Source organism: Podarcis filfolensis, assembly GCF_964270895.1.
Source record: "Podarcis filfolensis genome assembly, chromosome: 6".
Taxonomy (NCBI): Eukaryota; Metazoa; Chordata; class Lepidosauria; order Squamata; family Lacertidae; genus Podarcis; species Podarcis filfolensis.
Window position 1 is genome coordinate 42616356 of NC_139609.1, and position 25934 is coordinate 42642289.

General features: G+C 40.5%; 1 protein-coding gene across 4 annotated transcripts; it reads left to right on the plus strand.

Moving 5' to 3' along the window:
* The first annotated feature begins 17 nt into the window (after positions 1 to 17).
* On the plus strand, positions 18 to 25924 carry TTC22 (tetratricopeptide repeat domain 22). Of its 4 annotated transcripts, none has more exons than XM_083619373.1 (9): positions 23 to 154; positions 1536 to 1640; positions 9581 to 10325; positions 13129 to 13184; positions 15829 to 15944; positions 16343 to 16461; positions 17743 to 17904; positions 18713 to 18865; positions 19997 to 21831. In XM_083619373.1, the coding sequence occupies exons 3-9, from the start codon at positions 9765 to 9767 to the stop codon at positions 20525 to 20527; spliced, it is 1698 nt and encodes a 565-aa protein (XP_083475499.1). In that variant the 5' UTR covers positions 23 to 154; positions 1536 to 1640; positions 9581 to 9764; the 3' UTR covers positions 20528 to 21831. The 4 variants fall into 4 exon arrangements, with proteins under 4 accessions (XP_083475500.1, XP_083475499.1, XP_083475501.1 ...); XM_083619375.1 differs by lacking the exons at positions 23 to 154; positions 1536 to 1640 and adding exons at positions 657 to 762; positions 25791 to 25924 and having other exon boundaries at positions 19997 to 20495; XM_083619374.1 differs by lacking the exon at positions 1536 to 1640 and having other exon boundaries at positions 18 to 154.
* The last annotated feature ends 10 nt before the right edge of the window (positions 25925 to 25934 follow it).

Consider the following 25934-nt stretch of genomic DNA (forward strand, 5'->3'; position numbering starts at 1 on the left):
GGCTTTCTGTTTCCAAGTGGCTGGGAGGAGCAGGTCTTCAGACAGCCTGATATGCTCATGAGGATTTCTTGGTGCTGAAGGCACCTGTGGTGGTTCAGTGCCAGAAATCCCATGTGGTACAAAAGGACATTGTTGTGATTTAGGTCATGTCCAGGTGATAAGAGTCTTCCACAGTTTATCTCGCACTACAAGCTGAAGTAAAAATATGGGAAAGGTTTAGGGAGTGGGAGAGGTGGTGTACAACGGTTGCTCTTTCAGGACTGTCACCACTTGTCTTGATCGTGACATGTGGAAGGATCAGCCCCTCCATCCAACCTTCAGGAGCCAACGCCTTTCAGCTAAAGGGAGAGGCAGAGAAACAGTTGTAGTTTGCAGCCAGTTTTGCAGCAAATAAAGAATCATTTATATGTTTATGATACACCAGGATTTCTATATATTTGTATATATTATATTATATTATATTATATTATATTATATTATATTATATTTATATATATATTCTGAAGACCTTTCTGCGTGGCCTCCAGGCTAGATGACAGTAACTGAAAGGTGATAATAGTACAAAATAATACAACAACGAGGTTCTTTGACAAGGTAGTGGTGACTTATAAACTTCAGGGTGGGGAGGTGATAGTGGCAGTTATCCCTCTCCAGGCCTCAGCTGATGTGGCAGTTTCAACTGCTGCTTTTCAGAGGTTCCGTGGGGACCACAGAGGAGACTAGCACCCCCATCCATGAGAGCTCCCCAGCAACCATGACCAGGTAGTACCAGGTGTTTTAATCACTGGGAGAAAGGCATCTCCTCACACATGCAGTTAGATCAGGCATAGGCAAACTCGGCTCTCCAGATGTTTTGGGACTACAACTCCCATCATCCCTAGCTAACAGGACCAGTGGTCAGGGATGATGGGAGTTGTAGTCCCAAAACATCTGGAGGGCCTATGCCTGAATTAGACACTCTGCTGTTGGGAGCAGTGAAGGACGATAACCGAAACTATTCACATCCCAGCCTGGTGGTGATGGTAGTGTGGCTGAGAGTTCAGATCAGTGGTTTGGAACCTCCAGCCCATGGAACTATTCAGGCCTGCTAGGCCTCAGAAATTGGACTGCCAAGCCATACCTACCTTTCCCATGTCTGCTGTCATATATGACATCAAGCAGGGGAAGTTCAAGCCATGAGGTCCTCATTTCTTCCTTGGTAGGGAAAACTGGCACTTTCAAAAGATGCCAAATATGAAAAGAGCCAAGTCTTGGCTGCAAAGGAAAAACCAGGAGCGCATTTCTGATTCGTTATTTGCAGCTGCAGCTTGAATTCAAGCCAGGGAGGCAAAGGTAGAGTCTTCTTAAGGAGCTCCAGCTGCAAAGGGAGCTTTTTCCTTCACACCTGAAGGTACAATCACCTGATAGACAGATCCAGTTCCCCATCCCTGTTTTAGATGGAGGTAGGTAAATGGGGGTGCAATCTGAGGCTGTATCGGCTGCACTCTGATGCAAGGTTAGCTGCTGAAGGAATGTTTTTGTCTTCACAATACAAGCAATAAAATTCTTATGAAGACACCATCAATCTCCAGGGTTCTCCAAAGGAAACCCAAGACTACCTCTGGAACTTCCCACCCCTAGGGGAAAAGGAACAAGGAATGGTAATTTGTCTTTTATATTTCTGTGAGTTTGTGGGTGCTAGGCTCCTATAACCCCTGGATCCAGCAAGTGTTAGCATTTAATCAAAGCTGATATTGTTAAACTGGGTGCCAGACCCATTCTTTTTTTTTTCAAAATAATTTTTATTGATTTACATCAAAACAATAAACAAATTAGTTCACATCATTTGTTTCACAGTTTACTTTTTTCCTAGACTTCCTTCAGCTTTTCCGCAAATCATTCGTAGCCATCATCTAAATTACGCATTTCTTAGTTTTATATTGACATTCTTTATATCTATCAATTTATTCCCTTTAGACAATATTTCATAATTTTTCACAGTGCTTCTTTAAATCCCCTTAGCGTTATCTGACCATTACTTATACTTTCCAGATATTCCACGAATTTCCCCCAGTCCTCGATGAAAATTTGGTCTCTTATATATCTGATCTTTCCTGTCAATTTGTCTAACTCAGCATAATCTAACAATTTTGTTCTCCATTCTTCTACAGTCGGTATTTCCTGTTGTTTCCACTTCTGAACCATTAACACTCTTGCCGCCGTCACCGCATAATGAAAAAATTTGTGATCTTTTCTTTTTATCTCATTTCCTAAAATTCCTAGTAAAAAAATTTCTGGTTCCTTTTTAAATGTGTATTTTAATATCTTCTTGAGTTCATTATATATTTTTTCCCAGAAGTCTTTCACTTTCCTGCATTCCCACCACATATGGTGGAAGGAACCCTCCTTATCTTTACACTTCCAACACCTGTTGCTTGTCTTATACATTTTTGCTAATTTTGTGGGTGTCATATACCATCTGAAGAACATTTTCATAACGTTTTCTTTTAGTTGCATGCATGCGGTGAAGTTTAGACCCTCTTTCCATAGCTTTTCCCAATCCTCAAATTGTATGTTATGACCCACATCTCTGGCCCAGTGTATCATTACCGACTTTACCTCTTCGTCTTTTAGATTCCATTCAAGCAACAACTTATACATTTTGGATAAGATTTTTCCATCATTGTCTATAATTTCCCTCTGAAATTTGGAGTCCTTATCTGCATACCCATGTTCTTTACACTCCTTTCTAAACATTTCATTGATTTGAAAGTAATGCAGCCAGTCATGTACATGTTCTTTAACTTGCTCAAATGGTTTCAATTTCCATTTGCCTCCTTCCCTAAATAATAGTTGATTGTATGTTATCCATTTGCCTCTCATATTTAATTTCTTTACAGTCATGACTTCCAGGGGAGATAGCCAGTGTGGAATTCTAGGTTCTAGTAGGTTTTTATACCTCTCCCATATTTGAATTAAAGGACCTCGGAAGATGTGGTTCTCAAAACCTTTGTGTACTTTCCTTTTATCATGCCATAAGTAAGCGTGCCATCCGAATCTATTGTCGAACCCCTCTAAATCAAGAAGTTCATTATTTTCTAGTTTAATCCACTCTTTCAGCCAACAGAGGCACGACGCCTCGTAATAAAGTTTCATATCTGGCAGGGCAAAGCCTCCCCTTTCTCTTATATCTGTCAACAGCTTAAATCGAATTCTAGGTTTTTTGCCCTGCCAAATATATCTTGATATCACTCTTTGCCGCTCTATAAAAATTCTATTCCCCTTAATTATAGGGATGGTCTGAAATAAAAATAGCAATTTTGGTAGCACGTTCATCTTAATTGTGGAAATCCTGCCCCAAAATGACAGTCTCATTCTTCCCCACACTTCCAGGTCCTTTCTTATTTCATTCCATACTGACTCATAGTTGTTCTTATATAAGTCTATATTTTTGGAAGTTAGCCATATTCCTAAATATTTAACCTTTTTAGTCACCTCAATCTGTGTTTGTTGCTGTATTAGCTCTATTACACTTTGATCCATGTTTTTCACAATCATTTTTGTTTTTTTTAAATTTAATTTGAACCCTGCCACATCTCCAAATTGTTCCATTTCATCCATTACTTCTTTTACTGTATTTATTGGCTCTTCCATCATGATTACCAAGTCATCTGCAAATGCTTTAGTCTTGTATTCTCTTTTGCCGATTGTCACTCCTTTTATTTTCTCATTTTGTCTAATAGAGTTTAGAAGCACTTCTAACACTGTTATAAATAATAGTGGGGAAAGCGGGCATCCCTGCCTCGTTCCTTTCTGTATTTTTATTTCTTCTGTAACTACATTATTTATAATCAGTTTTGCTTTTTGTTCTGTGTAGATTGCCCTTATTCCGTTAAAGAATTCTTTACCTACTTCCATATATTCTAAATTTTTCAACATAAAGTCCCATGTTATATTGTCGAACGCCTTCTCCGCATCGACAAACATCATTATAGCTTGCTTATCAATCCTGGCAGATAGATATTCTATGATGTTAATTATATTTCTTACATTGTCTTTCATCTGCCTGCCTGGAAGAAAGCCTGCCTGGTCTTTGTGGATAATTTCTAATAATACGTTCTTCATCCTCTTTGCCAAAATTCCTGCAAATATTTTATAGTCAGTATTTAGCAGTGAAATCGGCCTGAAGTTTTTAACTTGTGTTAAGTCTGAGTCCTGTTTAGGGATAAATGTAATATATGCCTCTTTCCATGTTTCCGGGATTTCTCCTACTCTTAAGATATTATTCATAACTTCTTTTAGTGGTGTCATCAATATAAGTTTCAATTCTTTATAATAACACGCGGTGAATCCATCCGGCCCTGGGGCTTTTCCCCTTTTTAAATCTTTTATTGCCTCGTTGATTTCTTCTATTTCAATTGGGGTGTTCAATCGTTCTTTTTTATCTGTCGGGATCTTCTGCACTTTTTTATCTTTCAAAAATCTTTCTATTTTCCTGCAGTTATTTCTTTCTTTATTTTTATATAGACTTCTGTAGTAATCAATAAACCCCTTTCTGATCCCCTTCGGGTTAGTTATCTCTTCTCCATCTGATATTATTCTGTTTACTGTACTTTGTTCCTTTCGTTTCTTAATTTGCCATGCCAGCCACTTTCCTGATTTATTTGAGAATTCGAAGTTCTTTTGTCTCAATTTCTTAATATTCCATTCCACTTCTCTATTTATAATAACCGCAAACTGGGTTTGTAAAACCTTAATGTTTTCTTTTATTCTCAAATTATTTGGTTTCTTGATTAATTTTTGTTCGTTATCCATTATTTGTTTCAGGATTTCTTCTTTACCCTTTTCTCTAATTTTATTCTTAATCGCATTTTGCTGTATGAAGAACCCCCTCATTACTGCCTTACTTGCATCCCATACCACTTTTAACTTTGTTCCCTTGTTACAGTTATCAGCAAAATAATCTGTTAACTTCTTTTGCGCATTTTCCACTATTTTCTGATCATCCATAAAATAATCTTTTAATCTCCATCTAAAGGTTCTCTCCTCAAAACCTTTCAATTGGAATTCTATTGGGTTATGGTCGGAAATTACTTTCGGCTGGATTTCTATTTGTTGAGTCCTTGGGATCAGTTCGTTCGAGATCCAGATCTGATCTATTCTTGACATTGACTGGTTCGGTTCGGAATAATAAGTGAATTGTTTGTCTAGCGGATGTCTAAGACACCAAATATCCATCAAATTATAATTTTTTATCATTGAGAAAAAAGATTTGGGTAGCTTCCCCTCCTTACTTATTCCTTCTCTAAGTCTATCCATTTCTAATGAAACTACCCCGTTCATGTCGCCCATTAGTATGATTTTCTGATCCATATATTCAAATAGTTTTTCTTCTAGGGTTTTGTAAAATTCTGTCTTATTTCCATTTGGCGCATAGATCCCAACTAGAATCAGACTTTCTCCTTGCCAATTAATTCGAACCGCGATTATCCTTCCCTCTTCATCTTTAAAAATTTGTTGGGCTTCAATTTTGTTTTTAATATATATAACCACTCCTCTTTTTTTCTCTTTATCCGAAGATACAAATTCTTTCCCTAATCTTTTGTTAATTAGCACTTTCCTATGTCTCCTTGCCACATGTGTCTCTTGTAAACAAATGATATCTAAGTTTTTCTTTTTTAAATACTGTTCAATTTTATTCCTTTTCTTTTTTTCATTCATCCCATTAATATTCCAGTTCCAGATTTTTAGCATCATAATTTTCAAGTTTTTAATAAATTTAATTTAAGTCCCTATAATTTAGCTAGTTCTTCTTCTTCCTCTTCTTCTTCTTCTGTATACCCTCCGTTTTCTCCCTCTTCCTCCTCTGGTCTTTGTTTTCCTGGTGAACCTCCCTCTGCTCCTTTAATTTCTTCTGCTTCTGGTCTTAATTCTTTATACTTTCTCAGAAATTTCCCCGTTTCTTCCGGGTTTGTCAATCTGTGTCTCTTGCTTCTATACATGAATGTAATTCCTTCTGGGAACTCCCATCTGAATTCAATGTTGTTTCTCTTCAATGTCTGTACCAGAGCTTTATAGGGATCTCTTCATTTAAGTAGTCTAATTGGTATGTCTTTAAAAAGAATTATGAAATTCCCATCTATATTCAATCTTTTTTCTCTATTCTTCTGTAGGATCATATTTCTCATTTCTCTATCTTTAAATGTAATCAGACAATCTCCTGTAAATCTTTTTGTTTTTGTTGATTTTACTCTCATTCTAAATACGTTTTGAACTGATTTTGCCATTTCTTCTATTGATAGGTCCAACCATTGCGCTAGTTCTTTTATCAATTTCTCCTTAATATTTTCTCCTTGTAGCTCTGACACAGCTCTAAATCTCAGATTAACCTCCCTCTGTCGTAATTCATTCATAGCTATTACATCTTTCATATCCTCTTGTGCTTTATTTAGTTCTAACATCTCTGCCCTTATCCTTTCTTCTTCCCGCTTAACATCTTTATTTCCAATCTTGTCTTCTTCAATCCCTCTTCTACCGATTGTGTCCTTCTAAACACTTCTTTAATTTGACCTTTCAGTTCCTTAACTGTTTCATCAAATTTTTTATCCATTCTCCCAATTTTGTTGTCTACCTGCTCTAATTTAGACTCTAGGTTCTTTTCGCTCTGTCTAATTTCTGCAAACATTCTTAGAATATCAGCCTTGAAGTCTGCTTCTTGCTTAGACCCTTTCCTCTCCGCAGGTGTCCCCCCATCAGTCCCCTTCTTCAATGGGTTAGACATTTTATTCTATTTAATCCCACCAATAAGAATAGTAACCTCTTGCCAATCCCTCAGAATTTACCAATTTAACCTTTTTCAATTATTCAATTTCGGATTTACACTTCTGGTTATTTAAGATTCAACTCCCACCTCCCAACTTTACCCTCTTGCAATCAATAATCTCTAATATAACTGTATATCAATTTAGTGTCCATTCCTATCCACCTTCTTGCCTCTACTCAGGTTATTCCACTTTATAATGAGTTATAAAGAAAGAGAGATGGAGATCTTCAAATTCAGAAGCAGTCTATGAGGTACACCTCCAGGACTAACGGAAAAAATAATAGCAAGGCAATTCAATATCTAATTTCAGCCATGGTAGAAAATAACTCAGTTCTGGTTCGAAATACTTAAAATACCCAGTTTGTAACCAATGTCCAATGTCCGCTGTTCTAGCCACTCTTCAATTATCGACAGGTTGGAAGAGGTGATAAGTCCTTCAGTAAGGGATAAAAAATAAAGAGGACTGAAAAAGTAAAAAGTACAAACAAGAGAGGAAAAAGGACAAAAATGAGGAACAACTTGTATTGTCTTCCTTCAGCCACTAGAGGTCTCAGAGTCTCATTAATATCTCGTTGTTCCAATGGGGGGGGGGGGGAAGGGAAGAAACAGTTTATATATATGTCTCCAACAATTCAAACTCTTCTATATCAAAGATTTCAAAAAAGGAAAAAGGAGCAAAACTAATCAAAAATAAATGTATTTTACAGTAGCCAAAAGTTGTTCCCAAAAGTTGTTCCCAAATGTTCTTATTCTTAGTATTATTCCTATTTGCTGAGCTTGTAAGTTCTTAATGGCGTCGGAACCTACTCTTCCGTTTCTATGCCTTTTATTCTGTAAGCGAAAATGGAGGAGCTTTCCTTCTCTCAATTTATTCCCTCCGTTACACCGGGGACTTCCAATTTATACAATTTACTCTTCTGCTCTCCCTTATTTTGATAATGTCTCTAATAAGAAGTTACTTTTTAAACAGTTTTTTATGGGAGAGAAACAGTATCCGCTAAGGTAACTCACTTTCACTTTCCAGCTCTGCTGGTTGTGCTGCGTCGGAGTTGATTTCGGCTAAAGCTGAACTCCGCAGGCTTCTCTTTTCCTCTCCAGGGCTTCCTTGTTGTTCAAATTAGCTTGTAGATAATTTAGCTTCGGATTTCTTTAATTTGAGAGCGTAGCGCTTCCTCGGCAAGCTCGGGGCTTCGCTATTCGGAGGTAGATAATGGCTTCCCTCGACCCGCGACTCCGCTCCGCCGTTCTCTTCGCTTCTTTCGAAGTTACCTGACGGCCGAGCTTTCCGCTTCTGGTCTCGCCGGGAACCTGCCCTTCTGGACACCCACCAGAGGTAAATTTGGGGGGCCACTGCGTCCTGTAGCACCCCTAATCCTCTCAAATAGCCCGGGATTTCCCTCACGGTAAAATCCCCGCTTGCGACGAGGTCGTGCTGCACCGGAAGTCCCAGACCCATTCTAACCCCTGGGCCCAGCAAGTGTTAAAATAGAAGGCAGACTAGCTTCCTGTGTTTAGGTGATAGGCCGTTAAGAGAACCAAGAAAAGGGGTTTTGTGCCAGGTGACAAATGGGTGGGGCCCCTCCTTTCCTACTTCTTAGATAGTAAGAAAGACAAAAACCAGAGATTAGACTTGAAAGTGTGTGCAATGTGACCTAAAAGTTAAGCTGCAGGCTGGACAGCCAGAGAGGCAGAGCACAATGTTTGATCTCTGCTTGAATCCAAGGCTGCAGCTTTGGGAGAAACAAGGCCCTTTTGAGACGGTAATGCTGTGAACCCCTCCATTGTAGGCTTAGGTTGTGTATAGATATGTAAGGTAGGGAAAAGCAGTGCATTTTTTTCTAAAAAAATGTTTAGGGGTACTCTCATTTTCCTACTCCTATTGAAATACTGCCCCTCAATGAGGCTAAACTTAGATTCACAAAATGTTTAGGGGTATGCATACGTCCAGAAAAAAAGCACTGGAGAAAAGTAAAGGTAAAGGACCCCTAGATGGTTAAGTCCAGTCAAAGGTGACTATGGGGTGATGCACTCATCTCGCTTCCAGGCCAAGGGAGCTGGTGTTCATCCACAGACAGCTTTCTGGGTCATGTGGCCAGCGTGGCTAAACCGCTTCTGGCCATGATGGAAGCCAGAGTGCACGGAAGTGCCGTTTACCTTCCCAGCGCAGTGGTACCTATTTATCTTCTCACACTGGCATGCTTTCAGACTGCTAGGTTGACAGAAGATGAGACAGCAACAGGAGCTCACCCCGTCACGCAGGTTCGAACTGCTAACCTTCCGATCGGCAAGCCCAAGAGGCTCAGTGGTTTAGAGTCTCCGCTGTGTCTCATTTCCAAAAGGAAATGCAAACCCTGGGCAAGTTCCCGGAAACTCTGGGATCTTGCACTGCTCGGAGATTGGAGTGCTGTGCAACAATATGGTTTGTACTAGGTTGCATCCCACTCAGTTCCAAACTTGACATTCTAAAGCATTTCTTGTAATGGGTTGGCATTATGGGTAGCTGGGGTGAAGCACCATTTGCTCTCCCTGCTGCTAGCCTTTTCAAAGGCATGTTAATAACGTACTTGAAATGCAAGTTTGTTCAAAGGAGCCGATCACTGTATTTGCCATACACCGGTAGCCTTCCAGGACCTGGAGCTTTCTCCTTTATTGACAAATGAGGGGTTGCTTGAGCAGTTCTTGTCTTTGCTTTCTGCGATTCACTGACCAAATGAGAACCCTGAACCAGCTGGTTGGCTGTGGAATGACAAGCGTTCTATTTTGCTCCTCCCTTCCCAGACTTCATGTGAATCAGCTAAACCAGAAATACAGGTAGAGAAAGAGGTGGAGGATTTCCAAAGGCAAATACCCCGACAGGACAGTAAAAAACAAACAAAAAAACCACGTCTTGAATGGAAAAATAACAGGGGAAAGTAGCTGTTCGAGAGAGCCTGGAGTGGTTGATACTCTTTCCAACGTGAAAATGGAAGAAGCCGAGGTGGACATTGATACTCTCATTGACGAGATGGATTACATTCCAGGTCACTTTCACTTAGATATGAACTTGAACTTTGAGTCTTCTTCACCTATGAATTTCCAAGGGAGAGACTTGAAGCTGAAACGAGAAAGCCTAACCTATGAGTTAGAGCTCGAAACTGGCTTCCAGCAGTATGCCATCAGAAACCTCCTTGGGGTCTTTTCTTTCTACCTGGAAGAAGTGGAACAAGCCAAGGAGATTTTCCTCTGCATCTCTCAGGAGGACCCTGAGAATCTGAACACTTGGGCCAACCTCGCCTACGTTTATGATAGACTGAACAACGAGCAAGAAGAGGCTAGGTGCACCAAAAGACTCTCCCTCTTAATGGGCTTGGATTCAGAAGACCACAAGCCGCAAGGGGACCCCCAGCTCAGAACAGCCCGTTGCTTGGCTGAGCAGGGCTATGCTTACGCCTTCGACGTTGGGCTGGTGAATGAAGAAGAGAAGATGGAGAAACTGACTGCAGGCCTCACTCTCTACGGCAAGGCTCTTGCTTATGGGAAGCAGGTAGGCAGGCTGTTTTACCTTCTGATGTCACTTGCCATTCAATGGGTCATTCGTTGGAAGAGGGATACTAGCCAATACACACACACACACCTTTTCATTTTCTGTTTCAGAAGGCGCACCATACCCGTCTGTTGTCTACAAATGTTTTAGAAGTGTGGGTGCTGCATAAGATGTTGTTATTTATTTATTGCCTTTATATCCCAGCTTTTCTCCAAAGAGCTCAGGGCGGCATCCATGGTCTCCCCCCTCGTCATTTAATCCCCACAACAACCCTGTGAGGTAGGTTAGGCATCTTAGCTGTTGATCTGTGTAGGGAAAGGTGCTTGTTCTTACAGCAGCAATGATATCTCCAGTTAGCTTGCTAGGCTATTTTGGAGGGAAACAACCCCTCTGAGAGCTGAGTCAGGCCAAGAGAAAGCTCTTCTCATTAAGAACCACCGCTTCATTTAAACCACTTGTAGCCTTCAAACACCCAGTGGCGTAGCGTGGGGGGTGCAGGGGGGGCGGGCCGCACCGGGCGCAACATCTGGGGTTAGGGCAAATCCATGGGTTAGGGGGCGCAAATCCACGGGTTAGGGGGCGCAAATCCACGGGTTAGGGGGTGCAAATTACTTGCCTTGCCCCGGGTGCTGACAACCCACGCTACGCCACTGCAAACACCTAATCCTGCACAAATGTGCAAAAGCAAACAAAAGGAGGTGCCAATGGATAATATTGATAAGCCGACTTTTAGAATGAGAGCCCTAGATCCTCATGGCCTCTTGAGGGCTGAGAGGCCCTTTTGTCCTGCTATGCTTCAATGGCACCTCAGTTTGATTGTGAAGCTCCCTGCTTTGGGAGGTGGCTCAGAGGGAGAGCATCTGCTTTGCGTGCAGAAGGTCCCAGGTTCAGTTCCTGGCATCTCCAAACAGGCCCCTGTCCCAAATCCTGGAGAGCTGCTGCCAGTCAGTGTTGACAATACTAAGCTAAATGGACCAATGGCCTGACTCTGTGCAAGGCAGCTTCCTATGGAGCTGTCTCTGCTCTCTATCTCCCCTGGCTTCTCACTGCTTGACCAAGACTGTTCTGTTCCAGCAGGCATTTGACCTGATGGTTGAAGCTTTTTTGTATGTGTGTGTGGTTAATAACCATCCTGTTAGGAAATATGTCAGACCCATAGTCTTTGCAGCAGATGAAATGCCTATAGAATGGCTTGCACATGTGTCACAACCAGCCCATGATAGTTTTCTGGGGCATTGCTCAGACACATCAGGTTACAGCAACAGCTGCCAGCCGGGCAATGCATTCTGCTACCCTCATTCACCACCATGAAGCTGACACACAGGTACAAAGTCAGGGCATGACACTCACATTTCTAGCACAGTGCTGCATAGGAGCTTCAGGTCTTTAGGTTCTTTTGAAAATGTGGCTTCAGAATCACAGGGAAAGGTTGGAGGAACTTAATCACCTCATTATTATGCACTCTAAAATCATATGTTTAGAATTCTACCCCTCTAGTGACTCATTTTTTGGTTGGTCATGTCATGTTTTATGATATGCATGTACAATTTTTGTAATAAGAAAATAATAAAAAAATCTTTTTTTAAAAAAGTTGGAGGACTGGAAACAGCTATGATCACTGGTGGAGGTGGGGCTTGTTTGGTATCCTCCCAGATGGGAGGAGCATGCTGCCACAGGGGAGGGGGTAAATTTAAACAAGGATTCTGTAACTGGGCGCAACCTTGATCAATTTTAAAAAAAATAAATCTAAGATGCTTTAGACATGTGGCTTTAAGAAAGAACCAGACATAACCAAAGATGAGGCCAATTCAAATATTTTATTTGGAATGTTCAAACAAAGGTGCAACCTTTTGCACACCCAGTTTGTCATCCCCTGCAGCAACAGTCAACAGGGAATATGCAGGTGGCTGAACTGGAGCACTGTTTGTCAAAGCAAAATGTTTGCACTGAGGGGCAGGGCTATATTTATGTTTAAACTACAACTGTGCAGAGTCCAAACTTCTTAAGACATTAGAGAAAGCAGCAGCAGCAGTGGGAGGGACATCAAACTAACCATACTAGTAACGACAAAAGTGTTTCAGAAAATAATTGTCGCCTTGAGTCACAGAAAAATGTTGCTATTCTACCTGTTTTGCTCAGAGCTTCTTTTAGCTACAGCCCGTTTCCTGTTACTCATGGCTACCCACTTAAATAAATCTTAGCTAATTAGACTGAGTTGTTTATTGATCAATCAATCAATAATCAATTGAATGTGAATCAATGTGTATATATCAGCATATATACAGACACACAGAGAGACAAGAAAAAGAATATGTTCTCTGGATTGTGCTCCTTGGAATTAATCCAACTGATATCAGTGGGATTTACTTCTAGAAATGAAAGAATTGGTCAGTTTTGATTTCTCTTAGTTTCCCATTTTCCCAGTCTTAAGTTCATTTCATCACATTCCTGCATCAGTTTGTAGTTTTCTTGTCACCATTTAATGTGCATCTCTCCTAATATGCATTGCATTATTAATATTACATTATTGAACATGGCGAGGACAGGAGTAGCTGCCAAAGTCCTTGATTTAATGGAGCAACTGGTGTTCAGCACAGACCTGAAGGCACCTGAAGCCCATCACCTTAGAGAAGCTAAGCAGGTGGCTGGTTGGGTGGCCACTGCTTGGGAACCACGTGAATGCCACCTTGGATTCCACAACCGAAGAATGGTTGGAAAATAAATAGAAGGCAATGATATTTTAAAATGTATTTGCAGGGAGGCAAATACTGCTTTTCTAAGAACTTCTCTCTCCCTCTTTCAGATCCCTTTGGAGGAGAAACGAAGCTGGTACTTCACTATGGCCACCCTGCACATCAGGTGAGGCAAGAATCAGGACGAAAAGCCACCTCAAAGGAAACAGAAACAAGATGGGCTCTGAGGGGCAAGTCTAGAACTTTTTGTGATGGGATGCACTTAGGGCTTATCCACATTTACTTTTTGCCCCATGCTTTCTTGGGCACAGGTCTGTGCTTCCCCGGTTCCTGACTGAGTGCTTTTTTAAAAAAAAATAGCCCAGTGCTTTTCCCAGGAAAACCCAATATTTACTGCTGAATTGGATCAAATGGTAGGGTTGCCGTAGTTTTTGAGCTATTTTTAATTAAATTCGCCAAAATCTACACTACCGGCGTGGGCTGCCATATGTCCTGATTTTCCCAGACATTTCAGTGATTTCTGACTATGTCCAGGAAATTCTGGATGCGCGGCAGCCCTAGCAAATGGCAACTCATGTTTTCTACGGATTGCTGTTTGCTCCAGCGCCAGTGAGTTTCGTGGCTGAGTGGCCCAACTAGACATCACTGCATCAGATTCCCAGCATGCTTTTCACTCATAAATTCTGCCATCGCCAGACTTGGATCAGAGGTGTGGTCCTATGATGTCCTATTCCCCTACACTGACTGAAATTTGTCTCACAAGGGACAAGTTGCAGGTGATGGGGGAGCAATTCAGGTCAGGAAAGCAGCATTAGAAAAGAGTTAAACAAGAAACAAAAAACCCTAACACTGCTGCCCTGATCTGAATCAGGAATCCTGTGGCCGTATTTACCGTTATTCATAACTGCAAGAGCTCCATGAGGGCATCTGATCACAGACCTCCCAGAATTACATGGTTTGATCCATAGTCCAGAGCTGTAGTCCAGTCTACGCCAAGCAGGTACCTTCCAGCTATTTTGGACTACAACTCTCCATCAACCTCAGTCAGCATGGCTGATGGGGAGTCATGGTTCAAAACAGCTCAAGGGCACCAGGTTGGCAAAGGCCACTATACCACACAAGAACATCTGGAGTGAGTTAAGGCCCAACAGGACACGAAGCATATCACTTTCAGTTGCAAAAAGAAAGGGAGAGGGCAGGTTCAGGAGGGGCAGCAGTTGGCTCTGCCCCCTGGCACAGCACGAGTCCCTAGCCTGCATCCCTGTTCGCCAAAGCCGGGTGCAGGCTAGGATCCAGGAAGGGCATCGCTGTTCCAGTTCCCTCGTTGGTGCTCCCATAACGCTGCTGCACTAAGAGGGGTGAGTGGACTTTGCAGCAAAAAAACAAAACAAAACCGCCCTTTACCTTTTTAGCCTTGGAAGGAAAGTTACTTACCTGGAAATAACCCCCACTGAAGTAGGACTTACTTCTGAGTAGATGCACTATTGCACTATTATTAGAGTTAAGCATTTGTGGATTAGGGCCTAATTTATCAGCACTACAGTCTTAGAACCACCATAGCGCACAGGGAAATACTGATTTTGAATGAGCGTAAGTACTGTTGTTAAGGCTAGGTTGAGTGGGTGGGGGGTTGTTTTCCATTTACTTCTGCTATGTTTCTTGTTGGCTGTATTTCATATATTATGCTGGTAGGCACCTTGCACCATACAGAACTATGAACCAATCAGCATTAGATCAAAGACAACCACAGAGATTTTGATCCACGATCTTTCCTCCCTATGTTACATCAAAGGGGTTTTGTTACAAAATCAGAGATAAATCAATTGTCATGGAAAGCACAGTGTCAACAATATAGAACATGAAAATTAGAAAGGACAAAGAACAATGCTTTGCAGAAAGACTTGCCAAAGCATCATTCATTACTGTATAGGGCGTAACATTTGACAAGTTTTAAAAACAAGATGTGCCTTAATCTTTCCCTCCCCAGTTAATGACCACTCCCAAAGCTGTTTCCCAACACTGCAGCTAGCCTAGAAAAAAGCCTTCTATTGGCTACAACCAATGGCTTAGCTATAGCAAGTGTTCCTTCCTATAACTGAAGTAGAAATGGTATATTTTTTAAAAAAGATTAATCATACTATATGGGGCAAAGGCAACCTGACCATTAGGTCCAGTCGTGACCGACTCTGGGGTTGCGGCGCTCATCTTGCTTTATTGACTGAGGGAGCCGGCATACAGCTTCCGGGTCATGTGGCCAGCATGACTAAGCCACTTCTGGCGAACCAGAGCAGCGCACGGAAATGCCGTTTACCTTCCCACCAGAGCGGTACCTATTTATCTACTTGTTCTTTGATGTGCTTTTGAACTGCTAGGTTGGCAGGAGCTGGGACCGAGCAACAGGAGCTCACTATATGGGGTACTATACTACTATAGACATATAATTCTAAAGTTCTTGTTAAAAAAAAATTTCTTTTCTCAGTCACTCCTCTGTTTTCTTCACTTCTTACTACTCTCTGTGGCCCCCCATTTACATGACTTTCACCTGTGCCCCCCTTGGAATATCCTTAAGGCCCCCAGTTGAGAAACGCTGCAAAGGGTTATTTTGCAGCAGATGGTGGTTATTTTGGGGAACTATATATTGCATTTTATGTATTTTGTATTTTATATTAACTGTTTTGAAATATTGCTGCCAAACCCATTGGATGGGGGTAAAACAGTGGCATTTGGAGTAAATCATTTGCTTGCCAGTTTTAGAGCTCTGTATATGCAGAACAACAAATCACAATAGCCTTTTTCTCTCTTCACTTCAGGTTGGATGTGATGTGGATGAACAAGGGCAATGATGAGGAAAAAAGGTTGCCAGCCTTCAACAGAACCTTGGTTTTGCTTCAGCAAGTCCTGAAGTGCTCCAGCCTACATTATAGAGGTAGGAGAAGTCACTTGCACAATCAAAAACATGTAATTACATGTGTAATTCACACATGCAGCTCTGCATCCCAGAAGACTGTTGCAACCCAGGTGTGTGTAATTGGGCTCTTCAGCTCAGCTAGAAGACGTCCAACTGAGTCTTCATTGCTGCAATCTCCATGCCCAGTGAGGCAAACTACTCTTTATTTTCACAAGTAGTTTGTTTCATCAGCTGGTAAACCTCAGTGCTTGGTTTAAGCTGGCATAAAATGTTCCTTTGGAACTTTTCTACTATAACCCAACCTCAGTAACTGTCTGTAAATCATTTTGAATTGCTTTGGAGAAGGTAGAGTAGAATTTACAATGCCGTTTGTAATATGTTGCCCTGCTTTCAATTCTGTCCTCCTTCTCTTCTAGCCTTGGCCTGGTGCTATCTTGGGATATTGTTTGAAAGGAAATATTCCTTCTCAGATACCCCTATGGCTATTCATGACTGTGGGTACTCTGGGACAGATCCCCTCGACTGCTTTGGAAAAGTAGGTTACGAGTTGTTGGGGTTTTTTTTTGGGGGGGGGTCCTGTCTGGATGATACCATGGGCCCCTATCTGGGGGGGGGGGGTAGAATGCATAAGAACAAGCTTTCCAAACCAGTTCCTTTGTCAGGTTAATGGCTTTACCTGGCTAGTTAAGGACCATGATTTAGCATAATCAAAGAAGTTGCTCTGTACCATAAAACAAATGGGTGAGATTTTTCACACACACCCCTCACCCAGCTGCAGGGCTGGATTAACCATTAAGCAAAATGGGGGGGGGGCACCACAGAAATTTTCCTTGGATGAGTTTTTAACATTAATAGTCACAATTGCTCAGCTGAGCTTCCATTTTCTCACTTGAAGTACCTTATATCAAAAATCCCAACAGAACAACTATGCAATAAGGCAGGCTGGGTGCCTTATTTCTACTAAGTTTAGAAGCAGATGTGTTGTGTAAGGTTAGTTTTGAGGATCTGATCAAAGACTTTGCAATTAGAAAAAGTAGGAGAAAAATTTGTCAAATATAAATAAAGTGGAAGTACTGTATACAAAAGTATACAAAAAGTATACAAAAATAAACATTGTTTTCCACCTTACTGTGGGTTTTCTTTCATTTTGAAAGATAAAATGTTATTTTACTGTTTATTACTGTTTATATTTTGAATAAGATATATATGGAGGCCCTCTAAATTATCTTAATCTGGCCCTGCCCTGCTGCTAGCAGAACAATAGCCAGAGTGGGTGGAGCTGCAAAGCTGAAGCTAGAAGCTGCAGAGAGAGATGTATTTGGCCTGTGCTAGATCCAAAGCTGTGGCCAGTGGAGAAGCAAGATCTGCTGGGGTGTTAATGCTGTGAGTGTTTCAAGTGGTGCTAATTATAATTATGGATGTATGTATTATAAAACAAAGACCCCTTCTACCCTTGAGGATGAACACAAAACTAGAATTCGTTGACTCTGGGTGTACCTATTATTGGCTTCCCTGTCTTCCCCCCTTTCCAATAGGTGCCAGCTACCACTTGCTTATGAGTAGATATATATAAGGCAGTGCTGTAATTGACAGAAGGGAAGAGATACCCTCTTTTGCTCATTTCCTTCTCATCCAGAGCAAGGTGCCGCCTCAATTCACGTCCTCACACACTTCAGTCCTTCCAAAGGGCATAATGTACAATGGCGGCCAAGCTGAATGTTGACACATAAATTTCTCCTTTCATTGCCCATTGTTCAACAGAGCAAGGAGAAGTTCACTAATGGAACAATGTATTGTGGATTTGTTTGTTTTTAAGGCAATAGAGATAGCTAGAGAAAACCCACTGGTTCTGAACCGCCTAGCAAAAATCTTCCACTTCCTTGGCAAGCAAGAGATGGCAATGGCAGTCTGCAACATGGCCTTAGATGTGCTGCCAGATCCAGTACTTAACTGGCAGGCATATTGCATGCGTGCCAAGGTATGTATTTCTCCTTTAAAAACAAGGCCTTTGTAACATACAAGTGCTATGGGAGACCAGCTGGGGGTTGTTGTTTTTTTGTATTAATAGGGGCAGGGGTGGTGGTGTCTGTCAGCATTGTGCTTCCTGAAAAGCCATCAATGCAGCTGCCTATCTGGGCAGCATCAATTATTTTGGTTTAACTGCATAAACATAAAGTCTCTTCTTGCAACTTCTCGTAACGAGGGCACTGCTTAAATTCCAGTGCCACCAACTCTGTTAGAACATATGAACCTGCCTTGGTCCATCTAGCTTAGTAATATCTGTGTCTATTTGATATAAGCTGCTTATTTTAAAGTTATTGTGACTTTTTTGTATTGGATCAGATTGTTATTAAGTATGCAATCTTTGTTGTCCATTTTGTTACCTCTTCAGCTTGTAAACCACCTTGTGTATAGTAATTATAGGTGGTATACAAATTAAAAGTGAATGAAGGGCAGTATCTGGCAGAGGCAGTAATTTACTGATTTAGACTCTGAACTTAATGGACTTATGGGAGGGGGCTTCAGATGGTCGTATGCATTACTTCACTTACATCCATATGTGGTGAGTCAGCCTTGCTGTGTCTGAAGCCTCCCCTTCTCATTCTGAGGAATGGGGGGGGGGTCCCCACACTTCAGCCCCAAAGTCCTACCTTGATGGTACCACCGGGTCTTTCCAAGCTCTGAGACCCTTTTAACAAGAGAGGTTGGGGAATAGAGAACAGTCATACAAACTAATGTGTAAGGAGGGGAGGGCAAAAAATAGTTTAATAGCTCTTTATTTTTAGATGCTGCTTAAACTATATTTGCGTGATTTGGATCGTGTGAAGATGGGCCTGGGAGGAATGCCAGACCAGAGAAACCTCTCTGATGCCAAAGCTGATCTCGAGAACGTCATGAAGGTGCATCCGTGTCTGAAGACTTACCTTGACCTAGGCCAGGTGAGTGAAAGCAACCACCTGGTCCAGACATATTCATTGTCTTCACTTTATTTCATCTGTATGATAATAAAAGTGTTGTTGTTCATTCAGGATTTAACAGGACTAAGGCTGCATTCTTAACTTCAGTACCTTGGAAGCGAGCGCTATTTGAATCCAATAGTATTTTTGAGTAAACATTGTTAGCATTGCACTTTTTAATTATTTAATTTTAGAGTGTTAATTCTAGAGAGATCTCAGAAATGTAATCAGAATGTGATGAGAGCATATCCATTTTTAACCACTAGTAACATCTAGAGAAGTTCCTGTATGTGCATGGATCTCTGAAGGGATGGGCAACATAAGGAGCTATTCTGAACTTTTAGTTCGACTACTTGCTATGGTTTTATTTGGTGTGACTCACCCACAAGCCAGGTGCTTGGGAGGAAGCCTTGTTGAAGTAGCCATAGTTTGTGAATCTTTTGTTGCCTTCTCTAAAATAATACATTAATTTAATAGAAAGTTCCTGCCTAGCAGCCTACTTAACCAACTCAAGGTTCCAGTGGTGTTGACCTATGTAAAGCCCTGACGTTGCCCTGGAATAGCTTTGTCTCTGTGGGGTGCTCTCTCTCCCTCAACTTGCCCATTCTGAGGGGAAAATGCTTTCAGATAAAAAATGAAGAGCTGAATGTCACTGAGGTCCTGTTTTAGTTTCTTTAATGACTGATCATACAGGGGCTTCTTGACTATAACTCTGTTATTACACAGCCTCACTGTTAACACACAGCCTCACTCTACAAGCTTTTAAGAAAGGGAGGGGAAATCTATGGCCCTCCAGATGTTGCTGGACTACAACTCCTATCATGCCTCACCATTGGCCATTGCTGGCAGGAAATGCAGTTCAACAACTACCGGAGTGCCACAGGTCCCCCTCCCCCCCCGTGCTTTAAAAAAAAGTACAAGATATTCAAGAAAAATTTTTATGGTTCATTACCATTATATTAAAAAATGTATTTTCTGGCTGTTACTCAACAGTGAACATTTATGGATTTGTTTTCTGCAAGCTGTAAGCCATCTTTGTTCTTTTGACATGTTTGTTTAAATAAATACTGAGTGTTCCTCCTTTCCCTCCCTGCCCATCCACTGCTCTTCTAGGTATGTTACTACATGGGAGTAGATGCCATGCAGGAACTTTTACTTGTAGATGAAAATGCCGTGAACAATGCCCTTGTGTTCTTTGCTAAAGCCATGGAATTAGACCTGGGGAATGTTTTGCCTGAAATCCAGCTGCTGAGGGGGAAATGCCTTCGGATAAAAAATGAAGACCTGAATGCCATGGAATGCTTCAAGCAGGCAATAGAGCTGGATGGTGTGGGTTCTGTTTACACAGAGAGCTTCCGTTGCTTAATGGAAATGCTGCTTACCTTGTTCAGTCAGAAGAGGATGAATACAGAGATGCTGATGAAGGAAGTAGAGTTGTGGGTGAAGAAGGCTGAGGAGAAATATCCCAAACAGCGAGTGCAGCAGGAGCTTAGGCTGGTGTGTCGTCACTACACAGCTGAGGTGCTTGAGCTCTCCAAAGCCATGGTGGCCAGAGGGAAGACTGAGCTGGTGAAATTGCTCTTTGAGACCATGAGGTGTGACTTTAACAAAGGTAGACGGAATGAACGCTCACTCTCCTTTTGAATGGCTGGTTTGCTTTTCAGCCACGTGGCACAGCAAGAGGTTTAGCTCTCCCCATAGTTTGCGGAAAGAATTATGAAAAGCTATATAATAAAATGTGATACTTTCTAGAGCACCCACCAAGTATTATTCTCCCATATACATGGAGGAGTCGAGGTATGTGTGCTCATATTAAAAAATGAGCGTGCTTAATTTTTTCCAAAGCAAAACATTAAACAAGCTCAAAACGTTTACACTATGTATGTATGTATGCATAGCACACAGAAGCAGGTCAACAGTAGATAAAATAGCCTTCATTTATTACTGGGAAGCAGGTAAGGTGTAAGTGATTTACAGCAACGCTCTGATTTTTAAAAATTGGCAACAAGAAATTTCAAGGTATATCTGGCAGGGTAAGAAGCCGAGGATAAAATTTAAGATATTGACAGACGCTAAAGAAAGAGGAGGCTTCGCCCTGCCAGACTTGAAATTGTATTATGAAGCATCTTGCCTCTGTTGATTGAAGGAATGGATAAAATTAGAAGACACGGGTGTGTTAGATCTGGAAGGTTTTGATAATAGATTTGGGTGGCACGCGTATTTGTGGTATGACAAGAAACGGGTACATAAAGGTTTTGAAAATCACATTATAAGAAGGTCTCTGATTGAAGTGTGGGAAAGGTATAAAAACTTGTTGGAACAAAAAACTCCATATTGGTTGTCGCCGTTGGAGGCGATGAGTGTGAAGAAAGTCAATATGACAGGGGGTTGGGTGACATATGAGAAGTTAATGTGTAAAAGCGAAGGAAAATGGAAAATGAGATCATTTGAAGAAGTCAAGGATTATGTGAATGACTGGCTGCACTTTTTTCAAATTAATGACATGTTCAGAAAAGATCTAAATCAGAGGGGTTTTGCTGATAAAGAATCAAAATTTCAGACAGAAATACTGAATAATGACTACAAGATTTTAGCAAAAATGTATAAGATATTATTGGAATGGTGCACGAAGGATGAGGAGGTAAAATCAGTTATGATTGATTGGGCCAAAGATATGGGGCTCAACCATCAAAACTTAATGTGACCAGATATTGATACTTATGTCCTTGCTTTGGATATATACATTCATTTAACTTAATTGTAGCAACCTAGGGATGTGCTCTTCCGTTTGGAAGAAAACCACCACCATCACCCCATATTTTTCACTTAGTGAAAAAGAGATATAATAGCAGGTGTTTATTTAGAATTTTTTTAAAAAAATCAAGAATATGTAGGTACCTGTTTGGTTTTGTCTGTTGAAAATATAGAATGAAAGCCTCCAAATTCACTATATTTTGTTGTTAGGTATGTTTTACATTTTCTGCACCTGCCTTTGAATCAATCGTTGTCTTCACATATCATGTGGGCTTCTTGCTAGGCCACATATTGAACTCACAGAATGGATTAATTCTGAACGGATTGTGGGGCTGTTCTTTTGCCGCATTTCCAGAGCAATTAATTAAAACCACCAGATATGTTAACAGTCATATTCAGAATCATATATTCAGTAACTTATTTACTGATCTTATCAAGTATGCAACCCGTGGGTGCCAACTTCCTGAGGCCCTGCATGGCTGAGCACCTACAAAATTCCCCACAAAGAGGATGGGAACCCACACATTTCAGTGCCAAGGCCATACAAGCTGCATGGCACCCATGGCCACGGGGCCAAGCTGGCACTCCTGTGCAACCAGTTACATTGGTGCTGCTATTCTGAGATATACTCACTGCATTTAAATAATGAATTTCTTGCGGGACTCTCCAAATAGCCAACACCTGTTGATTCATGCTTGGACATTAGCTCATGTGATAGTTTAAGCTGTTCCTGGTCGCAAGACATGTTGTTGTTGTTGTTGTTTTAAATGATATTTATTAAAATTTCAAGAGAAATTACAGAAGTAATAAAGAAATAGAAAAAAGAAAACAAAAGATACAAAATACAGAGGAAATAAAAACAATTAAAAATAAATCCATTTTTCCATGTCTTGCCTTTCATTTACTTGTTTCCCTGACCTCCTCACACCTCCCTTTTTTGTATTCCAGTTCGAATGGTTAATTCAGCAAATCCTTTCCCTCTTTGTTTTTATCTTAATTCTTTGTCTTAACATATTATAACTTTATATTTTCATCTATTAACAATCCATTTTTACATGCTCCTTTTTAACATTGTTGCTAAAACCGCTTCATTTCATTCCGACATCATTTTAGCATTCCTTAATTTTACAACGTTTCTGTAAATAATCTTTAAATTTCTTCCAATCTTCTTCCACCGACTCTTCTCCCTGGTCTCGGATTCTGCCAGTCATTTCCGCCAGTTCCATATAGTCTATCACTTTCATCTTCCATTCTTCCAACGTGGGTAGATCTTGTGTCTTCCAGTACTTTGCAATGAGTATTCTTGCTGCTGTTATAGCGTACATAAAAAAAGTTCTATCCTTCTTTAACACCAATTGGCCGACCATGCCCAGGAGAAAGGCCTCTGGTTTCTTCAAGAAGGTATATTTAAATACCTTTTTCATTTCATTATATATCATCTCCCAGAAAGCCTTAATCCTTGGGCACGTCCACCAAAGGTGAAAGAATGTGCCTTCATTATCTTTACATTTCCAACATTTATTATCGGGCAAATGGTAGATTTTTGCAAGCTTGACTGGTGTCATGTACCACCTGTATATCATTTTCATAATATTCTCTCTTAAGGCATTACATGCAGTAAATTTCATACCTGTGGTCCACAACTGTTCCCAGTCAGCAAACATGTTATGTCCAACATCTTGTGCCCATTTAATCATAGCAGATTTAACCGTTTCATCCTGCGTATTCCATTTCAACAGCAAGTTATACATTCTTGATAGTATCTTAGTTTTGGGGTCTAACAGTTCTGTTTCCAATTTTGATTTTTCCACCTGGAAGCCAATTTTTTTGTCCAGATTGTAAGCCTCCCTTATTTGATAGTAATGAAGCCAGTCTCACACTTTATCTTTTAGTTTCTAAAAACTCTGCAATTTCAATTTGTCTCCTTCTTGTTCCAAAATCTCCCAATATTTCGGCCATTTGGCCTCCATATTGAGCTTTTTCTGAGCCTTCGCTTCCATCGGTGATAACCACCTTGGGGTTTTGTTTTCAAGTAAGTCTTTATATCTTATCCAGACATTAAACAATGCTTTCCTGACAATATGGTTTTTAAATGCTTTATGAGCTTTAACCTTGTCATACCACAGATATGCATGCCACCCAAAAACGTTATTAAAGCCTTCTAAATCCAAAATGTCTGTGTTCTCAAGAAGCAGCCATTCTTTCAGCCAGCAAAATGCTGCTGATTCATAATAGAGTTTAAAGTCTGGCAGGGCAAATCCACCTCTTTCCTTTACATCGGTTAGTATTTTAAATTTTATTCTGGGCTTCTTGCCCTGCCAGACAAATCTAGAAATGTGTCTCTGCCACTTCTTGAAACAATCCATTTTGTCCAAAATTTGCAATGATTGAAACAAAAATAACATTCTTGGCAATACATTCATCTTTATAACAGCAATTCGACCTAGCAAGGAAAGCTTCAGATTTGACCATATTTCTAGATCCTTTTTCACTTCTGACCAACATTTCTCATAATTATCTTTAAATAAATTTAAATTCTTAGTGGTCGTATTAACCCCCAGGTATTTTACTTTCTTAACCAGTGTTAAACCTGTCTCCTTCTGAAACCTCTCTTTCTAAATCGGTGTTAAAAAATTTTCGAGAACCTTTTCAAAGCCTTGACCAACCCCCATCCCCTGAAGATTTTTCTTCATAAAACTCCAAGAGATATTATCAAAAGCTTTCTCCGCATCTACAAATATTAAGACTGCTTTAGTATTAATATTCACTTGCAGTTTTTCCAAAATGTTAATTATATTTCTCGTGTTATCAGACAAGTGTCTGCCCGGGAGAAAGCCAGCTTGGTCTTTATGTATCTCCTCCACTAATACTTTTTTTAATCTTTTAGCCAAAATATCTGCAAAAATTTTGTAATCCAGGTTGAGCAGGGATATGGGGCAGTAGTTCTTAAGTTGTGTCTTTTCAGACTCAGTTTTCGGTATAAGTGTAATGTAGGCTTCCTTCCACGACTCTGACGCTTTTCCCCCCTCCAAAATTTCATTACAAACCTCCTTTAGTGGTTGAATTATCCAATCTTTCAAAGATCTATAGTATTTTGAGGTTAAACCATCCGGCCCTGGAGATTTGCCCAACTGCATATTCTGGATGGCACCTTCTACCTCCTGTTCTGTTATTTTATAGTTCAACATTGACTTGTTTTCTTGAGAGATTTTTTGTAATCGATTTGTTTTTAAGAATTGGTCTATATCCATCTCTTTCTGTGGCCCTTGTGTATATAACTGTTTAAAGTACCTCTGGAAACATTTTCTAATTTCCACTGGATTCTGTATATTCTTTCCTTCCACTTCCAAATTAGTAATGGTGTTAAGTTTTTGTCTTTTTTTCATTTGCCAAGCTAACAGTTTCCCACATTTATTAGCTGATTCAAATGTCCTTTGTCTCATCTGTTTAATTTTCCATTCTATTTCCTGATTCATCATTTTCATATATTGGACTTGGTATAACTTTATTTCTCTCAGAATCTCTTGTGACTTTGGTTTCGCTTTCAGTTTCTTCTCACCCTCTTTTATTTTCTCCAAAATTTTGTCTTTTTTCTCATTTTGAGTTCTCTTCTTTATTGCGTTCTGTTGAATTAGAAACCCCCTCATAACCGCTTTGCTTGCGTCCCAGATTACTCTTTTTTCAATGGTAGTGTTCATATTTATGTCAAAATAGTCTCTCAAGGTTTTTTGGGCCTTCTTGGTAACCTCTTCGTCTCTAAACAAGGTGTCATTCATCCTCCATCTGAAGGAACCAGTTGGTGTTAGTTTCATCTCCATTTTCACAGCATTATGGTCGGAGCAAGTTTTAAGGCAAATTTCCACTTTTCGAATCTTAGGAGCCAGTCCTCTAGTTATCCAGATTTGGTCAATTCTTCTCCATGTCATTTTGGCTTCAGAGAAGAAAGTTCCCTCTCTACCCAAGGGATTCTTTGTTCGCCAAATATCAATTAAGTCCATATTGTCAGTCATCTCAAAAAATGTTTTTGGTAGTCTGCCATCCTTGGTGACTACCTGTCTCTGTGCCTTGTACCTGGTCGCAAGACATGTTGTTAGCCTGGCAAGGAAAAGACAGTCTCTCAATTGTCAATGCGCCCTTCATTCTGATCTTATAGGAATGTTTCAAGTGATCTAATGTGGCATTATAATAGAAGAAAAACAGCACATGCTACACGGCGAATATCAGCCAAGAGAGAAAAGCACTGGGTGATGTTGAGAAGGATGAAACCCAAGCTCTCAGGAATGACAGGGCACCTGTG

What these genes read in the sequence shown, in the direction of transcription:
- TTC22 (XM_083619374.1), top strand. Translation starts at nt 9,765, where the DNA reads ATGGAAGAAGCCGAGGTGGACATTGATACTCTCATTGACGAGATGGAT. An exon ending in CTCTTGCTTATGGGAAGCAG is followed by an intron (nt 10,326 to 13,128) that starts GTAGGCAGGCTG and finishes TCCCTCTTTCAG; the next exon opens with ATCCCTTTGGAGGAGAAACG. An exon ending in ATGGCCACCCTGCACATCAG is followed by an intron (nt 13,185 to 15,828) that starts GTGAGGCAAGAA and finishes TCTTCACTTCAG; the next exon opens with GTTGGATGTGATGTGGATGA.